This window comes from Molothrus ater, chromosome 5, assembly GCF_012460135.2.
Source record: "Molothrus ater isolate BHLD 08-10-18 breed brown headed cowbird chromosome 5, BPBGC_Mater_1.1, whole genome shotgun sequence".
Lineage (NCBI taxonomy): Eukaryota > Metazoa > Chordata > Aves > Passeriformes > Icteridae > Molothrus > Molothrus ater.
Window position 1 is genome coordinate 60,567,900 of NC_050482.2, and position 27,690 is coordinate 60,595,589.

At 39.3% G+C, this 27,690-nt stretch overlaps 1 protein-coding gene across 2 annotated transcripts; it reads left to right on the forward strand.

The window, feature by feature from the left end:
• Positions 1 to 27,176, forward strand: SLC13A4 (solute carrier family 13 member 4). 2 transcript variants are annotated; one of them, XM_036401633.1, is made up of 16 exons: positions 1 to 775; positions 6,694 to 6,822; positions 9,767 to 9,903; positions 10,114 to 10,295; positions 11,000 to 11,054; positions 12,532 to 12,571; positions 13,287 to 13,364; positions 14,985 to 15,163; positions 16,319 to 16,438; positions 19,238 to 19,339; positions 20,430 to 20,531; positions 21,600 to 21,697; positions 22,796 to 22,926; positions 23,272 to 23,433; positions 24,892 to 25,029; positions 25,694 to 27,176. In XM_036401633.1, exons 1-16 carry the CDS (start codon positions 611 to 613, stop codon positions 25,829 to 25,831), a joined length of 1,956 nt encoding a protein of 651 aa, XP_036257526.1. In that variant the 5' UTR covers positions 1 to 610; the 3' UTR covers positions 25,832 to 27,176. The 2 variants fall into 2 exon arrangements, with proteins under 2 accessions (XP_036257526.1, XP_036257527.1); XM_036401634.1 differs by lacking the exon at positions 6,694 to 6,822.
• Positions 27,177 to 27,690: the final 514 nt, after the last annotated feature.

The window sequence follows — 27,690 nt, forward strand, 5'->3', positions numbered from 1 at the left end:
TGCCCTGTGAATTCCAAGCTCAGGGCAAAAGTAGGGTAAAGGTAGATACGAAACAGAAGCAAAGAAATAAAATCTGAAGGACCTGCAGATGGAGGGGGGGTTTGGTCTTTTCTTTAAAGAAGAAGTACCTGAAAATTTACTTCTATGCATTGGAAGATAAATTGTTTGGTTTAGTAATCTTCCAGCAGAAAAGAAACTGTGTTTGAGACTTTCAGACTATCAAACAAGAGGAAAAGCAGCAGCTCAAAACATATCTTGCCTGGTTTATGAAAACAGAAATAACACCACTAGATGATGGAAGAAACAAACTTCATAAGACATGGGAATGAGGATACAACACATCTACAACTGTGAGTCTGATTGAAAAAGAAACTTTGTCAAAAGATCACTATGCTCCAACTTGCAAACCTCTGCATGTTATGGTGTGATAATAATTCAGATGTTCTGGTGAGCCCTACTTAACTGAATGTATTTTTAATCAAAAAACCTTTTCAAAACAACAGATTGAAGAATAAAGAAAGAAAGATATTTTAGGTGGCTGTGGGAATAGGAGATGAGGTTGTGAGAGTTTTCTGGGGGAAATCCAGGCACAGGTGAAGGAAAACGTGGCATGAAAATTGGAATATCTGAGGAACCAGAGAAGAATCTGAAGGAGAAGAAAGCCACCAGAAGGAGAATGGCAGTGATGAAGGAGATCCTCCGATCCAGAAATCTCCTGCTCGTTGTTCTCATTCCACTTCTGCTGCTTCCTCTGCCACTCATATACCCCAGCAGTGTAAGTACATTTTCATTTTCTTTTTAACAATGCCTCTGAGTGCAGCAGATAGTCCTGCTGATTCAGTTTGCAGCATGCAAAAGGAAAGACAAAGATGTCAAGAAGCACAGATCTTAGAAAAATCAAAGACTCATCTTTGAAGGACTGTGAGGGTCACTGAGAAATCATCACTAAGAGCTAGAGCTGCCTTGAGTTGTGTCACAAGCAGAGCTGAAGAGCCAGGTGAAGCTAGAAAAGCACTGCTTTGAAGCAGAAATGTTGGATCTCTTTCTACAATGATATTGTGGGGAAGGGGGAACAGAACAAACACATCCATGACATTTTCTTTGACGAGAGGTCTTGAAAAGGAATGTTTATCTTAAAGCAAATCAAAAAGGAAAGTTTATCTTAAAGCAAATCTAAAAGGAAAGCAAAAGTTTTAGCAACACTAAGGGAAATCTTTAGTTTTTTAATTAGAAGTATGTATGGAGGGACTTTCAATTTAATGTGAGTTTCTAAAGACAGCCCCTCAGGTGTGGCAGGAGCTGGCACTGGGTGACAATGCATGGCACTGAGTGCTCCAGAGCAGGTGTGGGTTCCTCTGCTGGAACACTGCAGCTCTGACATTGGCACACTCAGCAATGCAAAGGAGGAATATCCTGTGCTTAACACACAGACCAGGGAAAGGAGTGAGTGCAGCTGTGCTCCTGACCCTGCTTTGGAGATACTGAATGCCTTGGCCACATGGCAAAGTCCTCTTTTTGCACATCTCTACGGTTTGAACCCATAAAATAGCAATGTTTTTTCTGTTGCCCTGTTCTTCTCAGTTCTTCTAAGCCTTCCAATGTTTACATTCTTGTAACAAACTTTCTCATGCAGTTTTATGTAAATTTACATTCTCTTCTGGAGGAGGAGAAATTTGATGGACTGTTGGTTTGTCCAGTGTCATTGGAGAGGTGACACTGTCATCCTCCAATCCACTGTCACTTTTGACAATCTATAAATGTTAGAGTCAGAAATTAAACTTCCTTTTTTTTTACCTTGGAGGTTCCAGTTTCCATATTGTTTTATTTTGTGTGCCATAACAACATTTTTCTTTCTTAGAGAGGTGGTGATGTTTAACTTATCAAAATCTGCAATGTATTAAAAATCTGCAGCTTGTCCTTCCCCATAGACCTAGACATAAATCTGTCCAAAAAGTGCAGCAATATCCAATTCCACCCTCTACCCTGTTAAAAATTCATTCTTCCTTAAAGTATCAGGGGATTTATGAATGCTGGTATTTACCCAATAGAAATGCAAAGGATTAGAAATTGCATAGCTGATTTCAAAAACAAAACAGTAACATTTTGTTTGGAAAATAAACCAGAATTCATAAAAAGGAAATATTCCTCTGTGTGTTGCACTTTGAGTTTTCCTGCTTTGAACTTCAATGTATCTTGGCTGTTCTCTTACAGTGCTTTTTCCTCTCTTTTATCTCCAGAGAGGGAATGAATAACAGACGGTTGTGCTCTTCAGGGAACAGAAAGGCTCACCCTTTCACAGAGGCTTGTTCTGCAGAGGGGTTTAATCTCCCCTGATACCACTGGAAGGGTTACATGAAAAGAGATGCTCCCTGGCATGCTCAGCCAGGGGACAGTAAAGCACCTTAAGGCAGCTGAAGCAGGAGTTCAGTGACAGGATTGCTGCAGGAATTGCTATTGTACAGGACAAGCTGCTCGGCATTGTTACTCTGCACCTCGTGGTGCTGCTTTACTGCAAAGTGATGGAAAAATCCATCCAGTGGAGATTTACATCCACTTTGTATATATGTGAGTGACCACAGAGGGTAAAGCACAGCTGACAATCTGACCAAGAGCTGGACAAATGTTTATAGTGCTATTAAGAAAACATCTACACCATTTAAACTCAGCCAACAGTACACACTATCCAAGTGCTTTTGTGTAGATTTTATTACAACCCACTGACTATGATTACTTTTTAAATATGAAGATTAAATTTGATGCCTGCCCACATGCTTGTATTTTTACAATTATATTAGGCTTTTTGTCTTTTTTATAGGGATTGAAATTGCTAGGTCATTTATATTTGCATTTCTGCAGGGAATCAGCTTGCAGCTTCTTTGATGATACCAGCACATCTCTGGAAAAGTCAAAGGAGCATTACAGGTGTAGTGGCAAAAGAGATCAAAGAGAGCACAAGGAGTAAGAATTGTTGGTTGATGCTGCTAATGGGAACAAACTCCACAGCTTCTTTTAGATTATTTTGTGAAAAGAAATTTGCTTGAATTCTTTTTCCCCTTCCAAAGTTATGACTGAACTTGTACCACAGGTTTGGACATACATAAATGCCTTTCAGGCCAAAAAAAGTGTGTGTGCTTTACAAACTGAGGGTCTTTTCCATTCTGTCCTTATTTCCTTCATTGTTTACAATGACATGTGAGCATTTTTGCTTCTTTTTTGTAATCTTTATCCTCCCCTTTTTTTTTTTTTGGCAATGAAGCCACCAGAGATACCACAAGGAATGCCACATGATTTCAGTCAGTTGGGGACAGGCTTTCTGTGCCCACTGTTGCTGTGGCTACACTGCACCCAGTCAAGGACATTCCAGAAAGTCACCTGCTGGCAGAGCTGTGAGAATGTAGTATCAGGGGATGTTGGCATCTTGATATGCCAAACCAGCAGAATGGACCCTAAAGCACAGAACCTGCTCTGAAGAGCCACAGCTGACTCATTTTCATTCACCTTTGGTTTTATTTACGCAAGCTGAAGGATGGAATTTCAGCATGATCCCATAAAATCACAGATGTTATTCCAGAGGCTGGAGTACCTCTTTGCAGAGCTTAACCACATGTCTGCATGCAAGATATGCAACGGGCAAATAGTTGGGCAAATTTCCTACATAAACTTTATTCTTCCTTTTAACCATTCTGAGATCCCTGGATATTTTAGTTACAGAAGTTTTATGCATGACCCTTAAGTGTGGAGTTTTTAGCCATGTCTTCCTTTCAGCTCTTCTTTTAACTCAAGGGATTGACTGAAGAGAGATAATTAGATGATAGTCCCTCCAAGCACCACATGTTTTCCTATTCCCTGCTTCAAGCTCTGAGGTGGATTTAACAGAATTTTTCAGCCCTAAAACAACAAGTGAGGAGGGTGAAACAGTTAAAATTACACTGCCACTGCTTCAGTGTAATACTTAGTAGCTCTGGTAACCATTAATTAAATATATAAACTCAGTTCAATTAAATAGAAGAGATTAATATGGTTTCTCTTGGAAACCAACAGAGAAAATAAATAAAGTTGCCAGACAAGCCGATTAAGTTTTTAGTGGAGATTAGCAAGCTTGGCTTTCCCAGTACTTGCTTACAGTTTTGTACCATTTAAAAATGCAATTTATTTGGGTTTTTTCTTTTGTAAAATGATTACAGCCTAGTGTATAGGAAACACAAAGACTTAGTGCCCATCCCAGTAAGGTTTTGGTAGAGATGCAAATTCCCTATGTCCTATTCCATTTTCACTACCAGCCCACTTTTTTTTGCTGCACACAAAGGAGAAATACAAAATGACATAATTGTTCAAAGAAATTAGAGAGAAGCGCATTTTTAGAGTGAGAAAATGGTTTGGATACCCTTGGATCTTACATCTGGACTGCTCTAAAATAAAAAATCATTGATTCTTCTTAAATTAGAAGTTTTTCCCCTCAGACAACTGCTGAATCTGACACAGAGCCCATACAAACATTAGCAGAAGCTAATGAGTTAAAAATTAAAAATGTGTCGGAGTCACTAGGTCACAAAAACTTCCCTGTGCTCTGCTCTCTGTGGAATATTAACCTTGAGGTATAATGTAGTTAAATGTGACTGAGCAGCAAGTTGGCTTATCCAGAGCTAAATTCCTCCAGCAGCCTTTCAGATACTCTTTATAACCTCTCAAGGAATTGGAGTTTATCTGCTCAAAGGAAGTTAGGTTTTCTTATAAATTTATTTCAGTTATTTTGGTGGCCCTGCTTAATAGAACCACAGTGTCATAAAATCATTAATGTTGGAAAAGACTTCTAAGATCATCAAGTCCAACTGCTCACCCAGCACCACCCTGTTCACCATTAAACCGTATCCCCAAGGGCCACATCCACATGTCCTCTGAAAGCTTCCAGGGATGGTGGATCCACCACCTCCTGGGCAATCTATTCCAACCCCTGACCACCCTACCACTGAAGACATTTCCCCCAATATCCAATATAAACCCACCCTAGCTTTGTTGAATTACAATTGTTTAATGTTACACTTTTCTGAAGCAGGAGTCAGAGCAAGATCTGGCTGCTAATTTAAATCCAAACTTCTGAGTAACTTTGGCTACAATTCTTGCACAAGTAAAGGAAATAGTACATATCAGTCTATCTTAACTTCCTCTCTGGGCTGTATTCTGCCTGTTATTACCATAAGCTGTACTTCAAAAAAAAAAAATTAACATCTGATTGTGGCTCTTTTTTAGAGGTAATGTATAAATGACATCTATAAAGAGGAATTTAAACACAAACTTTTGATTAATTCCATTGAACCCACATCCCCGTAAAATTTCACTAGGCTTTACCACCTTGTTCACAAAACTGATTGAAAACAATGAAATGTAAAACATGCTCTTTGATTTGCACAAGGATCTGTGAGAATTGTTTGTGAGGCCTCTTGAAAGCTGCTTTATTTAGTAGTCATCCAGCCAGGATGGATGTACAATATATAAAATTATATTTTAAGAGACTCAAATAGCATTTGTGAACGGTGAATTTTCTCATCAATAGCCATTTGTGAGCTGTGACTCCATCTGGCTTGATAGGTTCACATGGAGCATCTGGTGCAAAATGAAGAACAGATAAATTTATAGCTGAAGTAAATCAGTGCAGACCTATTAACTGCCATAGAACAGCAGGTTATGGCAAGTACAGGAGTTGGCTTCAAATTTAAGAACGGAAAAGAAAAGGAAAAACCTTTTCTTGAGGATAGTTTCTGTAATTATTACCAGCAGACATCCCCAGGTCTCTAAGTACAGAAACTACTGCTAAGAATAAGAAACTGAGCTTAAGGAGAGCTCCAATGAGAGCCATAAATAAAGGCATTTCTAGAGAAATGGACCAGAAGACTTCCATTCACTAGCTGTGTTTTCCTGTAAAATATTCAGCAGATAGCGCTTTTCTCTATCATATCCCAGCTCCGCATGATGCTCACCATGATGCTCTCATGCCTTTTTCAACCAGAACCTTGGACAGCAGCAAATTTGTTTGATTAGCTCCATTCACCTATTGCCTCCAACCCTGCAGGCCTGTGGTCTTCTTCCAAAGGTCTGTAGAATTTACCTGAGCAAATAAAATCAGCTGACAAATGTGCTTGCACATTGCTTAAAAAAACACCAACAAACTAAAAAAAAAACAATGAAAAACCCCCAACCCAGGTTTCCAGAGCATTTCCCAAAATAACTACAAGGCAGTTTTATGGCAAATATGAATGCTCTCATCTGGTCCTGAAAGCTAACGGTTTCTGTCCTTGTCCAGGACTGGAGAGAAAAATATGCTGAGATAACAGGTCAACAGGTCTAATCTGAGGAGTCATGATTGAGTGCTTCGTAAATATTGGATTATGGAAGTCAAACAAATATGCAAATGCACTTGAAGCCATTATTTTGCTGATAAATAGGCTTATCCCAATGCTTTGATTTGGATTATATGTGAAAACTTTCATTAGCCTCATCTTCTGACTCTCTCCTTTCAGAAGGCAGCCAAGATTTCACACCCAAACAGCTGCACCTTTGGAGGTCCCAATGCAGTCCTTTTTATTTTTTTTTAAACCAGGGCACCCACAGTCTGAAGAATCCTAAGGGTGAGTTCCCAGGGCTCCCCAGAGCATGTGGTGGGGCAGTAACACTCATCCTCTGTGCTTGTCCCTGCAGGAAGCCTCGTGTGCCTACGTGCTCATGGTGACAGCTGTGTACTGGGTCTCTGAAGCAGTGCCCCTTGGGGCAGCAGCCTTGGTTCCTGCCTTCCTCTACCCTCTCTTTGGGGTCATGAAGTCCAGTGAGGTCAGACCATTGTGTGTTTTTTATCATTTCATGTTCTTGCTCTCAGCTAATTATGTGAACGAGGCTGATCTTAGTGCAGCAGCAAGACTTAGAGGCATGGCAGGCAGGAGTGTACATCCTGTAAGGTGCAACTGGGTCCCACCAGCCCTTTCTTCATCTGAAGATAGATATAGGATACAACAGCCAGGAAAAGTGTCCATCCTTTCAGGTCCTGCATCACCAACAATTACCAACACCTATTGCACCACAGGATCCCACCTCTGCCTGTCACAGACGCATTTTATGAAAAATCCTTTCGTAGGATTTTTCCTCCTGAGAAGCTGAGAGGCTCAGGAACAAAATGTAAACAATGGTTATCTGCTGCTGTGGAATGCAATAGGTGGATCTGTGATTGGTCTCATGTGGTTGTTTCTAATTAATGGCCAATCACAGTCCAGCTGGCTTGGAGTCTCTGTCCGAGCCACAAGCTTTTGTTATCATTCTTCCTTTTCTATTCTTAGCTAGCCTTCTGATGAAATCCTTTCTTCTATTCTTTTAGTATAGTTCTAATATAATATATATCATAAAATTATAAATCAAGCCTTCTGAAACAGGGAGTCACATCCTCATCTCGTCCCTCATCCTAAGACCCCTTCGAAAACCATCACATCTGCCCTCCTCAAATCCATGAACAGCAGCCACAGGATTCACTAAGTTTCCTTCCAATTTTATTTATTGTGGATGTGATATAAGGCAAGAGGCTACATGTGCTAAAACAACTTACCATTTACTGAAAAAGACTGGATAATTTTGTTATCCAGATGAATGTCTAGCCTTTTTTCAAAGCTGTAACCTACTGTAGCCATAAGTTTTTAGGCAAAGGAGTAGCTGGTACAGAAAAGTTTCTATGATCAGTCCTGAATTTGCTTACTTGAGGTTTTTTTGAATGTTAATTTCTTTCATTATATGCCAAGAATTTCTTTTGTTTTCTCTGCAACTTTTTTTCCCCTGCCTTTTTCTATCTCTTTTTGGGGAGTGAGGGGACAGCACATTTGATTTAAGGCAGAGTAATACAGATAAGAATGCAGAGGAATATGTAGCAAGCATAAAATTGTTGGATTTCTCTCACAATCTAGCACTGGGAATATCCATAAATGGGTAGAAACAAGCATGAGCTGAGAGTTTAATGACTGCTTATTCCCCCAAGTATTGTAATAAAATGAGATGCATTTTCATACCAACACAATTCAGTATTTTCACAATCTTTTTTTCCTAACATAAAGGTAAAGTAGTTGGGCATTTTCATTAAAAATTTGGCAGCACATTGGAAAAGGAAATTTAATGTCAGCCTGAGAGAAATTCAATGCAATAGCAAATAAAGTGACAGTAAGACTACTGCAAAGAATGTATTATTTGCTTTAGGAGCTGAAATAAATCCCTGCATGCAAAAATAAAAAACTCTGAAGCATTATTTCCAATCTGTTGTCCTGGATTGACTCTTGCCTAGAAAATTACTGCTATTTAAGCTACAAATTACTCACAGGGGCTTAAGAGCATGAACCAGTGTGTCTTATATATGTATGCTGGTATTAATGAGACTATTAGCATTCACTTATTTCTCCAAAATTTCTATGAAAGGAATAAAGGAGAAAAAAACCCAGATTGTTCATCCTGCTGGGTTGATGAATTTCCTTCATTCACCTCATTATTTTTTTGAAAAGGTAGCAGGAAAATAAAGAAAGTTAATGAGAAAGAAACCAGTGGAAGAAAGCCAAAAAGGTGATATTTAAAAGTTCTGGCACACAATTATGATGGCCAAGTCTATTTAGTCACCGTAGGGATTTATTAAATAAATGTCATTAAAAATATAACTTGTTGCAAATTTCACAAAATAACATTATTGTCATTCTTGCATTTTATGGAGGAGCATTGGTATAACTGAGGGCAATGGATTTTAATTGCTTTAAAATGCTGGCACCTACATTTCATTAGAGAACTAGTTTTAAACTGAAGAAATGACATTTTTTGAAAAATATTCCAGCAACAGCCTAGGAAGGATTGCATCAAAATGAAATGAAAAATTTTGCTAGACCCCAAGCATCTCTTTGTGACTCTTATTTTCTCCCATTTTATTTTTGTTTTGACAGAATTATGTGTGTATGTTTGAGTAAGAATTTCATGGTTTGCTTAATTTTTCATTTTTGCAGTTGCTTCACAGAATATCTTCTCATATTTTAGCAAGACCCACATCCACAATTCCAGCTTTGGATATTTTAAATATTTTTGAATATTTTCCTGAGGCAGTGATGGGTTTTGCTCATTGTCTTTAACTTTAAAGTTCTTATTCTTGAAACTTTTCCCTCTTTTCCTGATAAAATGGAAATGGGTTTCCAATGTGACAAGTTTTGACACAGGATTTGTGTATCACTGCAGCAATATACCAACCCGTTTGTATTGCATTCAAAGAGCAAGTCCCAAAGGACTTCTTTTATTCTGATGCAGTAAGTTCTAGGGATGCCACATTTTTCCCAAAAGCTGAACAAGACAGAATAAAGATAGGCAAGATAAACAACACCTCCAGAAGGAAAAAAACAGATGAAGCACATGAATAAGCTGCCTTCAGTGCACTTTTGTCTGTGCTTGTTTCCATCTGAGCCTAGCTGAGTATGACTGACTCACTGCAGGCACTGAACATCCTGCTTGCAAGTATAACATTTCTCTTGATCTCTTCAAAACTCAGAAGCCTATAAACAACAGGAGACAGAGCCTTATTTGTAAACATAACAAGAAAGAGATGAAAGGGAATATTTTGATTTATGAATTCTTCATTTTCTCCAGCTCCCTGTCATTCTTACTTGAGGGAGCAAAAATGCACTATGCTATATTTCTTCTCATTCAGCATGCTTTCTGTGTAGGGTATTTACTGCTTTTTTAACTGTCTGCTTCCCCCTGGCCCTTAATGCAGGTGGCTGCTGAATATTTCAAGAACACAACTCTGCTCCTCATGGGTGTGATTTGTGTGGCAGCTTCTGTAGAAAAGTGGAATCTCCACAAGCGAATTGCCCTGCGCATGGTGATGATGGCTGGAGCCAAGCCAGGCATGTGAGTGAACCTTTGGCTTTGGGGTAGTCTGAGGCTGAGAGCAGCAGCTTGAAACCACTCTGATCTTCCCATCCATGGTCAAAAGCTCCTTGATTTGGGGCATTTTTATACCCATCTTTCAGAGTTTGACAGAGTTTGCCCATCTTTCAATTCTTCCCCTATTTTTTCTGCCACCTCCGACCCCTCGTGTTTCCCTGCCCTGCACTCCAGGTTGCTCCTTTGCTTTATGTGCTGCACCACGGTGCTCTCCATGTGGCTCTCCAACACCTCCAGCACAGCCATGGTGATGCCAATCGTGGAGGCAGTGCTCCAGGAGCTGGTGAATGCTGAGGAGGAGTGCGAGGTCATCACGGCTGCAGGCAGCACCATTGCTGAAGAAAACAAGCCAATAGGTATTTGTCAGTATTGGCATTCACTCTTTTCTCATTTGTTTGTCAGTGACCTCACTTGTTGATACATATTACTGAAATTCTGTTGAGATCTCTCTGACTTATACTGCCAAAAACACTGATATGTACTCTTTGTACTCTGATATTCCTTTTTTTACTCTGATATTCTTTCAAAAAATGAAATGAAATTTTATTTGTGATGGAAGAATAGGAGTTGGGAAACTATTTTTACTGAATCAGGGCATCTGCTGTAGCTGTGTGTCATAAACTCTTGGCCAAAGGATTTTACAGGGTTGGAAGAAAACCTTTGGGAATAAAGTCCAGGAAATTTAGAAGAGGTTCAGAAGTTTTCTCTTGACAATCCCATAATAAAAAATTGATAAGACCTCTAAGGTTCATTTTGTTCATTCCTTCCCAGAAGAAGAAGGCTTAGGAAGAAAAGAATCTCTCTTTTCTCTCACTTTACCGTTTCCAGGCTGAAAATTATTTCATCTAACCTTGTCTATTACACGTAGGTGTCATAGTCTTTTAATTGCCAGATGCACATGATCAGTACAATACAAAATAATAAAATGCCACAACAAGAGAGCACCTGAGAGTGTTTGGACAAAGTTCTGTTTGCAGCAGCTCCTCCAGGTGCAGTGGTGTGAGCCAGGGGCTCAGCTCAGTTCTTCCCCCAAGGGCTGCTCTCTGTTCCTCTGTTGCAGGTCTCGGTGAAAAGCACGGGCAGCCTTCACTGGAGCTTATCTTCATCAATGAGGAGTAAGAATGAACCCTGTACACCAGGACTGGACATTTGAGCCCTACACAGGTTGCAATGAGATGAACCCAGGAGCAGAGCCAGGAAGGGCAAGCAGAACCTTACAAGTGAATGTGTCACATGTGACTGACAAGGAAGGCTTACATGATAAATGGCATTAATGCAATGCTCTGGATCTCACTAAAATTTGCAGTATTCATTTATTTTTTTCAACACTATGGATATTTTAGGGAGAAGGAAAATATTTCTAGGAGTTTGAAAGCTTTTATTCTGTTCCCCTGAAGGAACAGTGGTGAAGAAGATCCGAGTACAGCACAGGCTGCCCACAGGACAAATCCAGAGAGGACATCCTTACAGAGCATTCCTGAAGAAAGTCTGAACTGCCTGCATTCAAGAGAGATGAGAGTGGAGGGCAGGGGAACATGGGGGGAGGGAGAACCCACAAAAAAACACCCCTCCTCCCCTACAAAATTTGTAGAAGATTTCTTTAAATATAGATTAATTTCTTCAGAGATTTGAAACACCAGTAGTTTCTATGTGGGGAAGAATCTAGTAAGGGAAAAGGGTAAATCAAGTAAAGGAATAATTTCTTTGTCAAACTATCTAATTAAGTTCAAGATATACAAGACAGTATACAAAGCTAATGTTCTAAAAATTTATTATAGGCCAATTCTGAGGAGCATCTTATAGAGTGTGAGAACAAAATTGCACAGTCCCTTTTTGAGCTCCTTCTGTATTTGCAACTGCTCAAAATAAAAGAGAAACAAGTTTCTTATACTGTAAATTTAAATTTGCTTTAAAACAAATATTACAATTCAAACAGTACAGGTTGATGCCTTTAAGTTAACTTGCAAGATCTAAATAGTTTTCTCATTAGTTTAGAGACTATTTGGGTTCTCCAATATTCCCTCTGTTATCTCTTTTTACCCCAGCCATATTTTCTATGCAATATAGAATCAAATCTTCAGATTGGCATTGTGCCATTAATCCCTTTAACCCCTGTTGAAGAGTATATGTGGGATATTTCAAACAGGACTATTATTAAAATAGGATTACTTGAAAAAGAGCTTTGAATTTGGCAGGAAAAGTCGCACATCATCTGGAAATAAGTTCAGTGGATTGTTTGCATGATCCACATGCCACACAGGGCAGGTTTTAGGGAAGGCTTTAATGTGGTACAGGTGGGCACTCAGAAACAGCATTGGAAAAGGCTTTACTCCTAGAATGGAGTAAATACTACCAAGAAACAAATTTTTTCTTGCATGGAGGTGGAACTCCACTGTTACACAGCTAGAGATTGAGCTATGAAACATAATAATGACTTACTTTTTGGCCAAGAGCCCCCATAAGAGGTTCTAATAAGTGGTATTCAGCATTTCAGTAGGCAACAGTTCTCCCCTCCTACCCATGATGTGTGCCTCTTGCAGAAGCTGGATGAACAGGCATTTTTAAAGCACATTTTCCTTTCTTTGTTTTTAGTGCTACTACTACTGACTTCAGCTCCTTGATGCACTCAAAGGTATTGTCATAGGTGGTATCTTCTGTGCTACCCTGTCTTCTAGTGCAGGAACCAGCAGAGCAAAATGCACACAGCTCTGAAAAAAAAAATCTGGTCCCTTTATTTCAAATGTGTGATGGTTGTTGGCAGAAATTAGGTATTGCAGAATGTCCTGCTTTGTATTTAACCTGTCAGATTGCTTGCACAAATAAATTGGGGAACATTAGCTCCAAAACAGCAACAACAGAAGTACAAAACAGTAGAAGCCTGTTGTACTCCTTGCTGGAGTTCCTGAGATCCAGTCAGAGAACTAACAATTCCATATGGTTTTTAGCAAATCCAGATATGATCTTTTGTTTTTCCAGTATTGCCAGCTTCTGAAGCTGAGAATTCTCAAGTTGCTGCAGCAGCTTGTACACATCACAAAGTCACAGACTCAAGGGACCTGTTAGAGTCTCAGACATGCTAGAGGAGGACCTAATTTCATTCTAATTTGACTTTAAAATCACTTAAAAAAAAAACAAAGCAGGGGGTTTAAACATTTTTTTTCCTCCAATGTAAAATTAACAGTTGGTTTTAGTGGGTTGGATTTTCTTGTAGTTTTGGAACTTTTTTCCTTTTTCCTTTTTTTTGTCCCCAAAGCCTGCCTCCCAATACCTTTACAGAGCATCACAAATTCACAAGTGCCCCATGGAACACAAGAAAGGCTAATCCAAAGGCATTTTCCTCCTTGCAGAGTATGAATGGTGTGCACATGATAGCCAACCCTATTGGAACAATGAATTCTACCAGCAATGGGCAGCACCTGCCTCAGGTAAGGAAATGTTAGACCTGGGGGTGAGGCAAAAGACAGATGTGAACATCACCTGCTCCCTACTGTTTCATATTTGTTCCTTGAAAGGAATCATTCTCCATCACCTCAGCACAGCCACAGCGTGGCCCTTTGCCAGCTCTTGCTCCCATTTAGATGCACCCAGCACGGGTATGTTCAGAAGACCCTTCCCCAATGGCTGGGACAATTAATTTAGCTTTACATCCAGTAATGTGATCACAAGTTTCTTTTATTATTCGACTGTAATAGCCACTTTGTTTCTGCAAATCCTCCTTGGAAAATAGCCCAACTCAAAAATAACAATGTAGAATGTAAAAAAGCAGACCATTAATCTGTTCAACCACTTTGTTAGGTACTCTTAGTATCCACTGCCTTTTTGTCTTCCAAAATATCCAGCCTCAAAATCCTCCATTAAATCAATTCATTCCAGTATTTCTACTTCTCTTGAGGGGATCTAAGAAGAGATTGCTGTTTGGATGACAATTTTGTAGTGTCCTAATGGCATAAGTTTATGGGCATGAAAGAATAGGCTAAAATCAACACAACTTTGCATTCACAGTTCAAAAATAAATCAAAATAAAAATTAGTAAATGTAACAAACCTTTCTGAACCACTTGCTATCTTTTTCCTCATTCTACCTTTTTTCCCAGTATAAGGACTTGATCTACCATCATAGACATTTTCCTGTCACTGATATGAAAGCTTCTTTTGGAGCAAAATTTTCTGGCATCTTTTCTTTCCATATTCCCATCGCTCAGCCTTTTCCATTCCATTTTAAGATCCCCAGCACTCCATCCATAATTAGAGGCCCTGAGCTAGTTTAAGTGTGAAAAGTTCACCAAGCCTTTGTGTGGTGGCTGCTCCTAAGCCTCAAGGATTATGGATTCCTTCTGCTCAGTGCTGGAATCCTGTCCCTGCAGCCCTCAAAGGATTTTGATATCCCACTGATATTCCAGTCAGACCTGGAGCTGGCCCAAACCTTAGCCAGAAGCCTGATTACTGCTTGTCCTACATTTTTGTCACAAACCAGGCCATTTTAGGCTCTGGGACAAGTTTCCAGGACTGATCCCAGTTAATCCCTGTGAAGAAAAACCTGGCCTCTCTTACACAAACCTGTTGCTTCTCTGGACCCCATATTAGAGCAAATCAAAGGTGACTCCAACGAAAGGGAGAGAGAATGATGCATCTGACTCCATGGATATCAGAAGGCTAGTTAATTACTTTATTATACTATACTATATACATTTAATCTAAACTGAATCTGCCAAGCACTCAACTCTGCACACAAGTGCTCACACTGCACTGAACCTCGTGACTGTCACCCAACAGTCCCGACACACAAGGAAACAAAACATCCTCACTTTGGATAAACAATCTCCATGTTGCATTCTACTTTGGCACAACACAGGCACAGCAAGTGATAAGAATTGTGTTTTCCCTTTCTCTGAGGTTCAGAGAATGTGAATCTCAGAAATCCTTGGGAAGAGTTGTGCTTGCTTTTCTGTGAAGAGAAATGTGGCAACACCATATCACTCTGGCATTAGAGCAAGCTGGGCTGCTGTCCTGATCACCTGCTTTGCTTGTGACTGTGTCCCCCCACAGGCTCAGATCCTGGTGCTGCCCCCTGAGGCCTCGGAGCTGAGCAGCAGGTACCAGACCAGGCATGACCACATGGTGTGCAAATGCCTCTCGCTGAGCATCTCCTACGCAGCCACCATCGGGGGGCTGACCACCATCATAGGCACCTCCACCAGCCTCATCTTCCTCGAGCACTTCAACAAGTAAGTGGCACTGGGGTTTGGTGAGAATCATCATCATCATCCTTGTGGGTCATTTCCTACCTCAAGGAACCCTAGGAAGAGCACTCTCCCTGAAGGAAAATTTGCTTCTTCCTCTAATGTTACTACCAATGGTTAGTGTTTGAAGGTTGTTACATACCCATGTCTTTCTCTCACGCAAAGTAAAAACTCCTCAGTGTGGTAACATTGAAGTTTCTCCAGCAACTTCTTTTGATTTGACATAGTGGTTATCATGAAAGGCAGCAGGCACTCTAGAAAAGTAAACACTAAAGCTATGGAGATAGAGCAAACACAAAGAAATACTCACAAAAGAAGAAATGACATAAAAACAGCTGCTCAACATGTAGTGCAAAAAAACCCAAACAACCAACTTAGATATGTGGTCTTATGCATTTGCTTCAGAGAAGATGAGAAACAGCTCTCTGATCATCTAAGTATTTCCTTTATCATAGTCCCAGGGCTCTCAAAGACATGAATGTTTCAATGTCAGAAACAGGAATGTTTTTCTGTCAGGAGACCGGTGGCAGTTCTCATGCACAGAAACACATCCAAGCTCAGATCTGATTCTGCTACCACTACTGCCTTGATATCTCTCATTTCTCTCTCTTAAATGGTGGTAGCACGGAAGAATAAGTTCAGAAGTCATGCTTAATCCAGGGATTTGGATTTTACAGAATTTTCCAAGATCTTGCTTTTATGACAGTAACATCAAATGCACACATCCAACATCTTTGTCACAGTACAGCAGAATATAGTCAATATTTGTGTGGCCTGTGAGAAAACATAGAAAGAGGTTCTGGGTGAAATCATTCTGAAGACTGCCAACTCTAAAAGAAGCTTTAATATAAACCACAGGTAGGGATGGAGTTTCACTTCAGGTATCTCCATGTGTTTTTGAAGCTGGCCAGACAATCCAGACCATCTGGTGTTAAAGGTTTGGCGAGTTGCACTGTTTGTCTGTTGGTTTCACTCTGCATAGGTAATGCAGCTGTTTGCAAATGCAAAGTGATGGAATTTTTCTCTCACCCCATGGGGTGAGATAAATATGCCCATAGGTGTGTTTGCATCTATGTCTGTTGGAGGTCCCTGTCCCTGTACTGTTCTAACTTCTCATGCATCCTCTTTTTTAATTTACAGCCAGTACCCAAAAGCTGAAGTGGTGAATTTTGGAACCTGGTTTCTGTTCAGTTTCCCCATCTCCCTCATCATGTTGGTGCTGACTTGGTTCTGGCTGCACTGGCTGTTCTTGGGCTGCAAGTGAGTGAAAGTTGTTCAAGATACACAGATTACAAAAGCAGGACATCTGCAGCTCCTCTCAAACGTGTGCCATAAAGAAGTTTTTACTGGCAAATGACAGAATTTAAGGCACAATTTCCTTCTTCTTGCCAGAACAATGACCAGAGGAAATCTCACTGCTTAGCTGCCCTGCATGGACAGCAGTGCAGAGTGTTGCTGCTTGAGATTCAAGTGCCCAGGTAGTGCTGATAGAAATCCATATTAAGCATTCAACTGGTTTGGGTTTTTTTCACTCTAATGAAAATGAGGATTCCTTCTTGGACCAAATGTCTTGTTTAAAGTCCTTTTGGAAAAGCACAGTTTAAAAGATTAATAGAAAAAAACCTGCAAGTGAACAAGGTACTTTTCAGATCTGCCTCCAGTTCAAGGAAATTAACATAAAACCAATTAAAATTAAAGGTAAATAGACTCCATATATATTTCTCTTTAAAGTAGAAGGGACTCACAGCCTAAGAGACAAATACATTTAATACCAGTCCCTAGGCCCCAAAATAAGAAAAAGTTTCAGTCTTCTAGGTCATTTGTACCACATATTGTGTTTACAAAGTTAATGAAAACTGCCAAATGTGTGCATTTAGAATGGGTTTGTTAATCTGCATTGAATTGTGATGCAGACACATTTGCTCTGAATTAAATTTGCCTTAATTTGATTTAGTTCACTCTTAAAAGTAAACTGAATTGACATCACTATTTCACCCAGGACAATGAATAAATTGATAATGAGTTCTGCTTGCTGCTGACCTTGACTAGATTTGAAGTAATTTAGAGGTGAATGGCTCCATGCCCCTCTCAGTCAGTCTCTGAGTCTTATAGCTCCAAATTAAAAGGCTAATATAAATTCCCTCTGCCGCTTTTTCCTTTTAATCTTGAGGAGAAACAGGTCCTAACATGACCCTCAATTAATTTGGTTTGAAAACAAAAATTGAAATTCCACATTGCATCCAAGACTTCATGCTGATTAATGTTGTTCTAAATAATACCATAGACTGAAGCATTATTGACTTCTTGAGAAGTAGTTGATTCCAAGGCTCCTTAATCTCTGACTTTATTCACTGCACTTCATTAAAGAATATATTATGTTGGGAGCTGGGCTTCAGTTCTTTGCCTTCACATCCTCCTGAGCCTGGAAACACTTGGAACCTGTTGAAACAGCTGCCTAATTCTTTAGCATAAATGTTTAATGAATTCCCGTAATGTTATTTTCCTAAGAAGCCCTGTGCTATCAATCTATTATTGCCTGGCTTAGCTGGAACAGCATTCCAGACTTTAAGGCCCTAGACCAGGTCAAGGGTGAAAGAGAATGGACTCATCAAGGGATCATTGCCAGCAAAGAAGAGCTAAGGGTGGAGGTTACTACAGAACTGTCCTTTATAAACCATAGAGCTCTTCTTTTCCAGCCTGGACAGCTCTTCCAGCCTCATCTCTCCCTGATAGTAGATTTTACTAAATTCTAACAGCAAGATTTGCAAGGAAATTTAAAATATCTATAGATGAAGAGCAATGCTAAGTGAGCTAAAAAATTGTGTTGCATATTTGCCCATGTGAAATTCAACCCCTGGTTAAGTCCTTCTGTTGACCAGACAGGGCCTGTCTGGATCTTGAGCAATGCAAAGAAATTTGAGGATCTGGCCTTAAGCAGATACATTGAGGGAGATTGCAGTCCATGGTTTGGCCAGGGTTACAGCTTGGGTGTCTAGTGAGGTACCCAATGAGATATTAAAATAGCAGGAACCATAAGAGCACCTATTATCACCTGAAAGAACCATAAAAAGTTGTGCTGCCATGGTACCTGAGTCACTGCTGCTGCATCTTTTAGACTTGCTTAGATCCTGTTACACCTCTGTGTGACAGAGGGTACAGCTGGAGTGAAAAAGGAGGGATCTGTGGCTCAAAGCACAGCTAGGTAACACTTCTGGAAAGAAGAAAAGGAGAGGGTTAAAGTGAGCTTGAAAGCATCTTAATTTCAATTAAGAATGTCCATGCTTTCTTACAGAATGAAGGAAAACTGAATAAACTAAGGGATTCACTTAACATCCATACAAGTGTATAGGAGGCTCAATATATCCAGCAAGGAAATGTGTTTTTGTGTCCCTGGCAGAAGTACAGGCATTTTTCACCTGGGCAAAACACCAGGGTGACTCCCCTGGCCTCTGTGGTACTTTTCTGGCTGTGCCTGATGTATAAACAAATGTTACTATGACAGTATAAGCAGAAGCAGACAGGTCGTGGCAGCTAATGGGATCACAAGCACAGCTTTCCCTCATTATGAATCCTGAATATTCAAGGCAAATATGGTCTCAAAAGCCAGAGCAGACCCCAGATATGTTGGATAACCCAGGAAAGCATAGTTAGCCCATGAAAAATTTCTATTGATAGCTGACCTCTGTCACAATCTCTCCATGTGATGATAGACACTAGCTGTAGCTCTGGGAGGTTTCTGGCAGCTCTTTGAGGAAGCCTACGCAGAGGGAGCCCAGCCATGGCTCAAGATGGCTCAGTGATACCAATCAGTACGAGTCAGAGCACCCTGGGAACCTTCCAACTATGTCTAGAGTTGAATCTTAAAAGCACTTGAAATCAGATTAATCAAATAGCATGCACAGTAATTTCCTTTTCCATTGCCATCAGGCCTTGGCTCAGTCACATCTTCTCCCAACAGCTCCTGATACCAGAATTTTCAGTCTACCCCATTGCTGGAGGTTTTTTTAATTTCCTCCCCTACTCTTTATGCTCTTGCCTAATTTTATCATGCTATCTCAGTTTTAAAGAGACTTGTTCTGTGAGCAAGAAGAAGAAGACCAAACAGGAAGAAATGTCAGAGAGAAGAATTCAAGAGGAATACAAGAAACTGGGAAATGTTAGGTAAACCAGACCTGCCTTCCTTGGGAATTTGTCTCTCATTGTCTCCTATTGCTCTCCATGTTGCCTTGGGCTCTCGTAGCTTATTCTAAAATTCTCAGCTCTTTTTCCTCCCCTCCAGTATAGAAAGAGAACAAAATGCAAAAACGAACTAAAATCAAAGACTTTGTTACAAGCATGAGTGCTAACGTGCAACTCATTTATTTTTGAGGAAAAAGGGAAAAGAAAGGAAAGATTCAAGTTTATTCCAGGGTTCAAAGGTCATCTAGGTTTGTTTTTGAACCCTAAAGGACCCCTTCTCCTAATTCAGGCACACACTTATTTTAGTGGATATAAGTTCAAAAAAGGCTTTTTCCCATGCCATGGGTTGTCCAGCCTTCCCAGTTGCACATAATATTTATGCACAATGGCAAGAAATGTCTCTTGAAAAGATTATTTGGCAACATTTTCATTTTCAAAAGGGCTGATATGGCACAGAATTCCTTCTTCACAAGCATTTTTGTGCTGTTTAACTGAAATATTGACAGATCAACTGCCTGAATACAATAAACTCTGAAACTAAACTGTTGTTCAGGCTGAGCCAAATATGAAATCACTCTTAATTTAAATCTATGCTAAATTAAAAATCCTCTAGCCACCTCAAGTATCCTCAAGTCACCTTCTGTGCACCATCTGTGCTAATTTACATTGTCATTTGCTCTTAGGCTTTCTATCCTTCTAAAAAATGCAGGAGAATATATTTACAGTGGAATGCTAATATGAACTTCACCTTGTTAACACATTTAATCAGATAATAATGCAAATACAAAACAAGCATTTAGAAATATTTTCCTTCACATCTTGCCCATAAATGATAGCATTACAAATACAGATGGATATTTTTAGCCTTTTTCTTACAGGGTTTATATGGTTCCCAGCTGGGAGCCAAATCTAGAATTCTTTCATTCAAACTAATCTCCCTTGCTATTTTTCATATGTTTTTTATTCTTTTTTGAAGCCAATTTCTACTTTCTTATGTCTTCTGGAACTTGCTCTTGAGTTTTCAGACAGACCTTGGAATTACTTCGTTACTTTCTCTGGTTTTTATTTCTAGCTACCCCGAGATGGTGACTGGATTCTTCTTCATCCTGATGACTTTGCTCTGGTTCACTCGTGAGCCTGGCTTTGTGCCAGGATGGTCATCTTTTTTTGAGAAGTGAGTAAAATCCCCATAACTACTGCACAGGAATACAACTTAGCTTCTTATTACTTTCTATAATATTTTTTCCCCCTAAGACATCATCAGACACATTTAATGAAGCAGTGAAAAATGGAGTCTTTATTCAAAAATTAGGATTTTTTTTCTTAAATTATATTTTTTCATATAGTGAAAAATTCCATTCTTCCTCAGTATTCAAAGTGCGTTAAGCAGAGAAAGTAAATGAAACCATTTCCAATATAAAAGGAGGGTCAGATTTTGACGTTAAAATATTTTAGTGCATTCATAAAGAAGTTTTCATTAGAATATACTGCAACTATAATTGAAATTAAAATTTTTGACAAAAAGTGTTTTATCAAGAAAATGTCCATTCAATTAAATATTGCTGAGAATGGTGACTAAAGCAAATAATTTTTCTTTTATTTTAAATAATATTGAAAAAAATTATATTAAATAATTTTAATTATTTAATTATACTATAACACTTTGCACATCAAAGAATAAGTTATTTGAATGTAAGTTTACTTTATATTGCTACTGTATAAAATTACTTTAATTTTTCATTACAATTTTGAGAGAAAAACAATTTCTAATACTGTGATTTTCTGATGATCACTGGAGTTTGGTACTCCTCAGAATACTTTTACAGAAAGCCTTTTAAACATTTAATTTAAAATCAATCTACAATTCATTTCTAAAGCATCACCTGGGTTTGGCTTTTCTCCAGAATGTGTTTACTGTTTCTTACACTACAGTAAACACACTATTTTTTGTACCTCCAAGTTAATAGATTTGTAAACCAAAAGGGATTATTTGTTTTTCAACCAGAATATTGAAAATTGTTGAGCTGTGATTGAAGTTGCTTACCAGAGTCAGTTTAATAAATGGGAAAAAAATCCAATTTGTACCCTTAATATGCAGGCATATTTTTCTAGTAGGCTGTTAGTATGACTTCAGATGTGGGAATACAACTGCACCTGCAGAAATGTGCTTGAAGCTATGTACCTGGTTTGGAAATGTTTTTGTTAATGTGTTTTTATGAAAACGTTGCTATTTTTTTCCTAGGAAAGGTTACCGGACTGATGCCACTGTCTCTGTATTTCTTGGGTTTCTCCTTTTCCTGATTCCAGCAAAAAAGCCACGTTTTGGAAAAAGGAGAAAAGGTGAGGAGAATGCACTAAGAAACAGAACTGGTACATTTTTCAATGTCTCATATTTTTTGTTATTTTTGTCTGTAAAAAGATCCAAGAAGATACTTTTATTTTGGTAAGTCAAGGATACCAGCCCTTCCTACATCAGACCCCCTTTTCCTTTACTGTAATTCATATTGTCTCATCCAGAGGAAGACAAACAGGTCTTCAACCTGAGACTGCCTCCTCTTCTGTGCTAGCAGAGTTATTAGACCTCAGGACTGAGGACTGAGCTTTGGGAAAGGTTTAGATGGAGTTACATATTAAAAAACCATAATGCAAAATCAGCTCAAGATAAACCCCAGTAAAAAAATTAATCATCACTTATACAGTGGAAATCACTGTCATGTCTTAAGAGAAACATAAAAGAGGTCATAGAGTGCCAGACAATGTTTCAATTTTGTGCAATGCTTTTCTCACAGTCTTCTTGATAATGAGATTATTTCACACTTCTCTTTGGGTAGCACTCAGTGATTCGATCAGTTTGCTGCACCACTCTTTCAGCAGTGCTGTATGACAGTAGAATTGTCTGCACAGTCTTATGTAAAGATTATAAATTTATAGAAACATATCTTTTTATGCTGTCATATATTGTACAGGTTTAGGAAAATACGACATGCTCTAACTCCTTTTTTAAGAAAATACTCGGGCACTAAAAAAAACATTAATGTCCTCAGATAAAATCTAGGGCACTTTATCAAGCATCATGGCCTACTTCATAGCCCTTCTTTGATAATATAACCCCATTGTAACACCATCTCTGTGCTCTACAGATATATGCACATGCATATCACAACACAGCACACAGTCCCTCAAAAAGCTGTGACATGAGAACACAGGGGTTAACAATTAGTTACATTAACAGAGCAGCCAAGGGAAAGTCAGGATGTTTGGAATTAATATGCTGCAGTTTGTGAGGCCAGACGATCCAGAGAAATAGGCTATGCACTGCTTCTTTGCCTCTCTCTCAGGTAGTCCCATGCATCTTCAATCATTTCTATTCTTCTGAAAAATGTGAGGATCTTTGCTAAAAGGGCAGTAAATACTGGTCATACACTTTATTTCATATAGGAGATGGTGAAAAGTCAACAGAAACTAACCCATTGGAGCCCATCATTACCTGGAAGGACTTTCAGAAGACCATGCCCTGGGAGATTGTAGTGTTGGTTGGTGGAGGTTATGCCTTAGCAGCTGGATGCAAGGTACTGGTGTAGATTTTTTTTAATCCTCCTTCCTAAACATATTATCAACCTGCTCTTTTATTCCTTTGCATGCTTCTCAGTCTGGATTTATGATGTGGATACTTTAAAGCTTGTACATGATGCAGTAGGCAGCACTCCCTGTACTCAATATATGCCTTTCTTGCTATTCATTAAACACTGCAGTGAAATCTAGTTTACTGAGCAAAAGGAAATGCAGAAAGCATTGATCTGAACTTTGTTTATTTGCTGGTGGGATTCTCTGATGCAAACTGCCACAGAAAGGAGAATCTGTTTGACAAACATACCAAATATTTAGTAATTCTTGTGCTTCTGTCCTTTCCCCAGACCTCTGGCCTCTCTACATGGATTGGACGTCAGATGCTCTCCCTGAGCAGCCTTCCCTCCTGGGCTGTAACTCTGCTGGCTTGCATTTTGGTGTCCATGGTAACAGAATTTGTTAGTAATCCAGCAACCATAACCATCTTCCTGCCTATTTTATGCAGCATGGTGAGTTAAAACAGTGACATTTTTAGATTGTTGTTTCCTCGCAGGCTTGTGGGAATTTTTCAGGATGTCATGGTCTTGGCACTCTGTCCACATGCAACCCAGCCTCAGTTCCCAAGCTACTGTTCTGTAGTCTTGAAACTAGGAACAAAAACATAATTGGGCAGCCAAAAGCATATTTTAGCATCATGGAATTTATAATACTTCTCAGAGAAAGTGCACTGAGGAATTCATATGCCAGGTACAAGAAAAGGTGATTATGGAATTAACAAGATAGGTGAATTTCACATGAAGCTTGAGATCCTTTTGTCAATGTTATTTTAAATGTGTTGTTCAATACTTAGTAGTCACCTGCTCCCTACTTGTGAGAAAAGACTGCAGTGATGAATTTTATTTCAGATTTAGAAGTGTTCAAGGGGTTGATCTGGTAAAGCATATTATATTCTACCGTGGAAAACAGAGATGTTTGCAAGGGGCAGAAAAAAATCAGGATGCTATTGACAAAGTTAGAAGAAAGAGAGAGTAAATTAATTTTATATTGGAATAGCAGTTGCAGAAAATTTCCTTTTTTAAAAATGTAATAGAAACTTTTCTGTCCAGGAATGGAGGTTGTTAATCGTCTTTCCCTATGATAACTATTTTATGGGATTGTACCAAAGCATATTATCTGAACAGTTCTGAGTTAATACTAAGATGTGGCCACATTACAAGATGTGATTGTGTTTTTGTGGCTTAGGAGTTCAGATTTGCTTCTGCTCCATGCAGAAAGAGATTCTCCTGAAAAATATTTAGAGCAGTAATCTACTTGTAGTTTGAACTACCATCTTAAGGCAGACTCTCTTTTCAGATTGCAAAAGTAACCTGGAGACACTTCCCTCCCCAAGATGATTGTAGCCTTGTTTTTCCTTTCCTTTCCCTCTCATATAAAACTGGGCCAAAGCAATGCAAATGAAAATGGAGCATTTCATCACCACTGAAAACTACATTCTTTAGCCCACTGTAAAAAATATTCCATCATCTCTGCCTTCTCACCATGCAAATTTGGATCATGAACAGCTGGTTCTCCTAACCAGTATTCAGGAGGATATCACATAATGGTCTCAGCATATTCAGCAACTGGAAGAAGCAAGTTCTTTGTGTTAACCTCTTGTGACTTCTCGTGGATAAAGACTGAAGCAGTAGTCAGTGTTAAACAGAATGACACAGAAAACAAGTGGGAGAAAGAGCAAACGTGTCCTAATAGTAGCAAACTCCACCCTCCCTCAGTGTGAAATGTCTCAAGAGAGATCCCTGGAGCATGACTAGCTCAAAATTATGGCATTGCTCTAAAAAAACCCAGCCAACCAAAAAATACTTTCACGCTTAAGTTTAGAAATTAGGCAGGTGTGATTGTCATCACAGTCATTGTCGGCTGTGACTTTATTGATCAGGTGAAACACCTCTCTCCCTCTGTTCTTCCAGTCAGAAACCCTGCTTATCAACCCTTTATACACCCTGATTCCTGTCACCATGTGCATCTCATTTGCGGTGATGCTGCCTGTGGGTAACCCTCCAAATGCCATTGTCTTCAGTTATGGGCACTGCCAGATCAAAGATATGGTGAGTCTTGGCACTGGCTGTATCCTCCCACGCTTCATGCAACTCCAACACCTAAACCCTCATCAAGCAGCTAATAAAAAAAAAAAAACAAAAAACCAAAAAAAAAAAAAAAACCAAACCAAAAAACCCTATATTACTGCTAATATTAAGTAGTGATGTCTGCACTGCTCTTACACAATAGAGCTGTCAGGTTAAGAACACAGATCTGTAGGATGCACACATTTCTTATTTGTATTTTTTTTATGAATGTAATTGTCTAAAGAGCTTTAGGAGTATGCAGTCCTTTTTGCACTGACCTACTCAGACAAGCACAAGAGAGCATAAGAAATTAGATTTATCATATAGCTCCACAGCAAGTCGTGTATCACTCTGTTATGTGTGGTTTAACTCCCAATTCTGATTATCTGATTGAGAAGTCCAAGTGACAAACTCAACAGTTCACAATGAACTGCATCAGCCTCTAATATGAATATGCATTCCTCAATACTCCAACATATACCTTGACACATATGCTCTCATTTATGCTTTTTTTTTAGAAATCACTACACATAAATTATCACACTATATATGAGTCAGTATAAATTCTACAAACTGCTTTTTCTTTTTTTTTCCCCTATGTTAAGTGTTTTCCATGAAGTAGCTCTGATGCATTTTGCTTTTGCAGGTGAAAGCTGGCCTGGGTGTAAATCTGATTGGCCTGGCTGTTGTCATGGTGGCCATCAACACGTGGGGAATTAGGCTCTTCCAGCTGAACACCTTTCCAGAATGGGCAGCAGTCAGCAACATCACAAGCCAAACATAATCTTCAATGAAAAAAAAGAGCAAAAGTGCAAGACCAAAGCAAGTTAGGACAAAATATTGAACCTACGTTTCACATATGAAAGAAAGAAGGAAGCTTGAACCAGGATCCATTGCAAAACTATGAAGAAAATCCACTGGGAGGTCTTCTGCAACAGCTTTTCAGTTCTGCAAATCAGTGTGAGTTAAAAGGAGAGATTAGCTTTGCTCTATTGTTGCTTTCTCTGGGATACCATAACTCAGAAAAAATCCACTCCTCCAAGTTATTTCCCTATAGCTTTTTCATGCCTTAGAGCAGTTATGTAGGACATGTATGCAGGACTCCAGTGGCAGAAGACAAGTACACAAACACTGCTGTACTCAGCAACAGCAGTTTCAGGCCTACTATTGACTCCTACACTGAATGTAGGGTGAGCCTTTTTCCCAAATCCAGAGGAGTTTTATAAGTCTACTTCTTTTAAGGCAAATTATTCTTGTTTTTTTGAGATGACTCATCAATGTTTTGCAAAAACCATTTTTCCACCTAACTCATATGACCTGGACAGAAATCCAGCTACCAACTACCAGCTACAGTGCTTCAAAGGGATAATAGAAACCTCCAGAGAGGAAGGAGAAATCCAAGGAGAATATGGGGTTTTTTTCCACACAGCACTAGTATAAATTTCTAATATTGCAGTACTTGCAGTCTCAGCTTTGGAAGGAAGAGTTTCAGGAACAGAAAGTTTTGTTCAAGACCTTCTTCATCATTACCGCAGTGGGAGCTCTTTCAGCAGGGGAAGCTGTGACCAGCAAAACCACGTCAGGCCAACAGCCCCTATCACTCTCCTGGCTCTTTGGCTGCTGTTTAATTATGCACTTATGATTCCCCTGACTGAGAAAGTCCCATTCCTGATGGCACTTAGTGCTGCTCCATGAGTAAGAAGGGAGAGGGCTGAAGTGGAGTGGTGCTGGTGTATCTCCCCATCCCGTGCATTCACTTGAATCTCACGCCCCCTGCTCTCTAGCAGCCCAGAGAGCAGGAACTTCAAATGTAGGAAATTGTGACATAAAGTAAATAACTACCAAGCCAAAAGGCCAATCTCTTTATCACTTATCAATAAAGTGAATGCCCTGCTTTCCTCACTGGATCTCTGTGACACTCATTAAGTCTTCTCATGTATTATGTCCAGTTTTTAATAATTTCTTTAATGTCAATACATTTAAGCTGTATATTAGAATGATTGAATCTCATGTAATCACACATACACTTTAATGAATTTTTATGCTTTCCACTTTTAATCTAGGCTCTCTAGATGTGAATGTATTCTGCAAAAATAAAATGTCAATAAAATAAATTATTCACTACTGCACATTCTGGTGCTCCATGAGCATACAAATAGGATATATTTCACCCATAACCCACCAAAACCTTAGAGAAGCAGTGTTGAGACAGCAGGATGTTTTGGTTTACTGCTTCTGTCAAAACGGAGGGATCCCACAGACTCATCTTGAAAATAAACAGGTACAATAAAAGGTCTTAGGCTGGCAGAAGTGAGAAAGAAATATGGGAAAAAACCAAAAAGCATGTCTTAACCCAGGTTCCAAAAGCAGGAAGCTGCATCCTTTAGCAAAACAATTGCTATTCCTGGTAGTTCCTGTAAATTTCTTTTTGAATAGCAAAGTGTTTCTGTGCATCAGTCACTTAAAGCATCCCCGATGCATAAAACAAGAACTTGGCCTCACTTTTTCAACTCTTCTCTCACCTCACCTGTTCCTGTGTTCCCCTTACCTTGAGCCTGCTGCTCTGCTGCACTCCAGCACACAAAGCTCAGGGCAGCCTCTGCCATGCAGAGCCCCCTCATCCTTTCTGCTCCCCTCCCTGCT

What these genes read in the sequence shown, in the direction of transcription:
- SLC13A4 (XM_036401633.1), top strand. Translation starts at nt 611, where the DNA reads ATGAAAATTGGAATATCTGAGGAACCAGAGAAGAATCTGAAGGAGAAG. An exon ending in CACTCATATACCCCAGCAGT is followed by an intron (nt 776 to 6,693) that starts GTAAGTACATTT and finishes TTGTCCCTGCAG; the next exon opens with GAAGCCTCGTGTGCCTACGT. An exon ending in CTTATCTTCATCAATGAGGA is followed by an intron (nt 11,055 to 12,531) that starts GTAAGAATGAAC and finishes CTTTGTTTTTAG; the next exon opens with TGCTACTACTACTGACTTCA.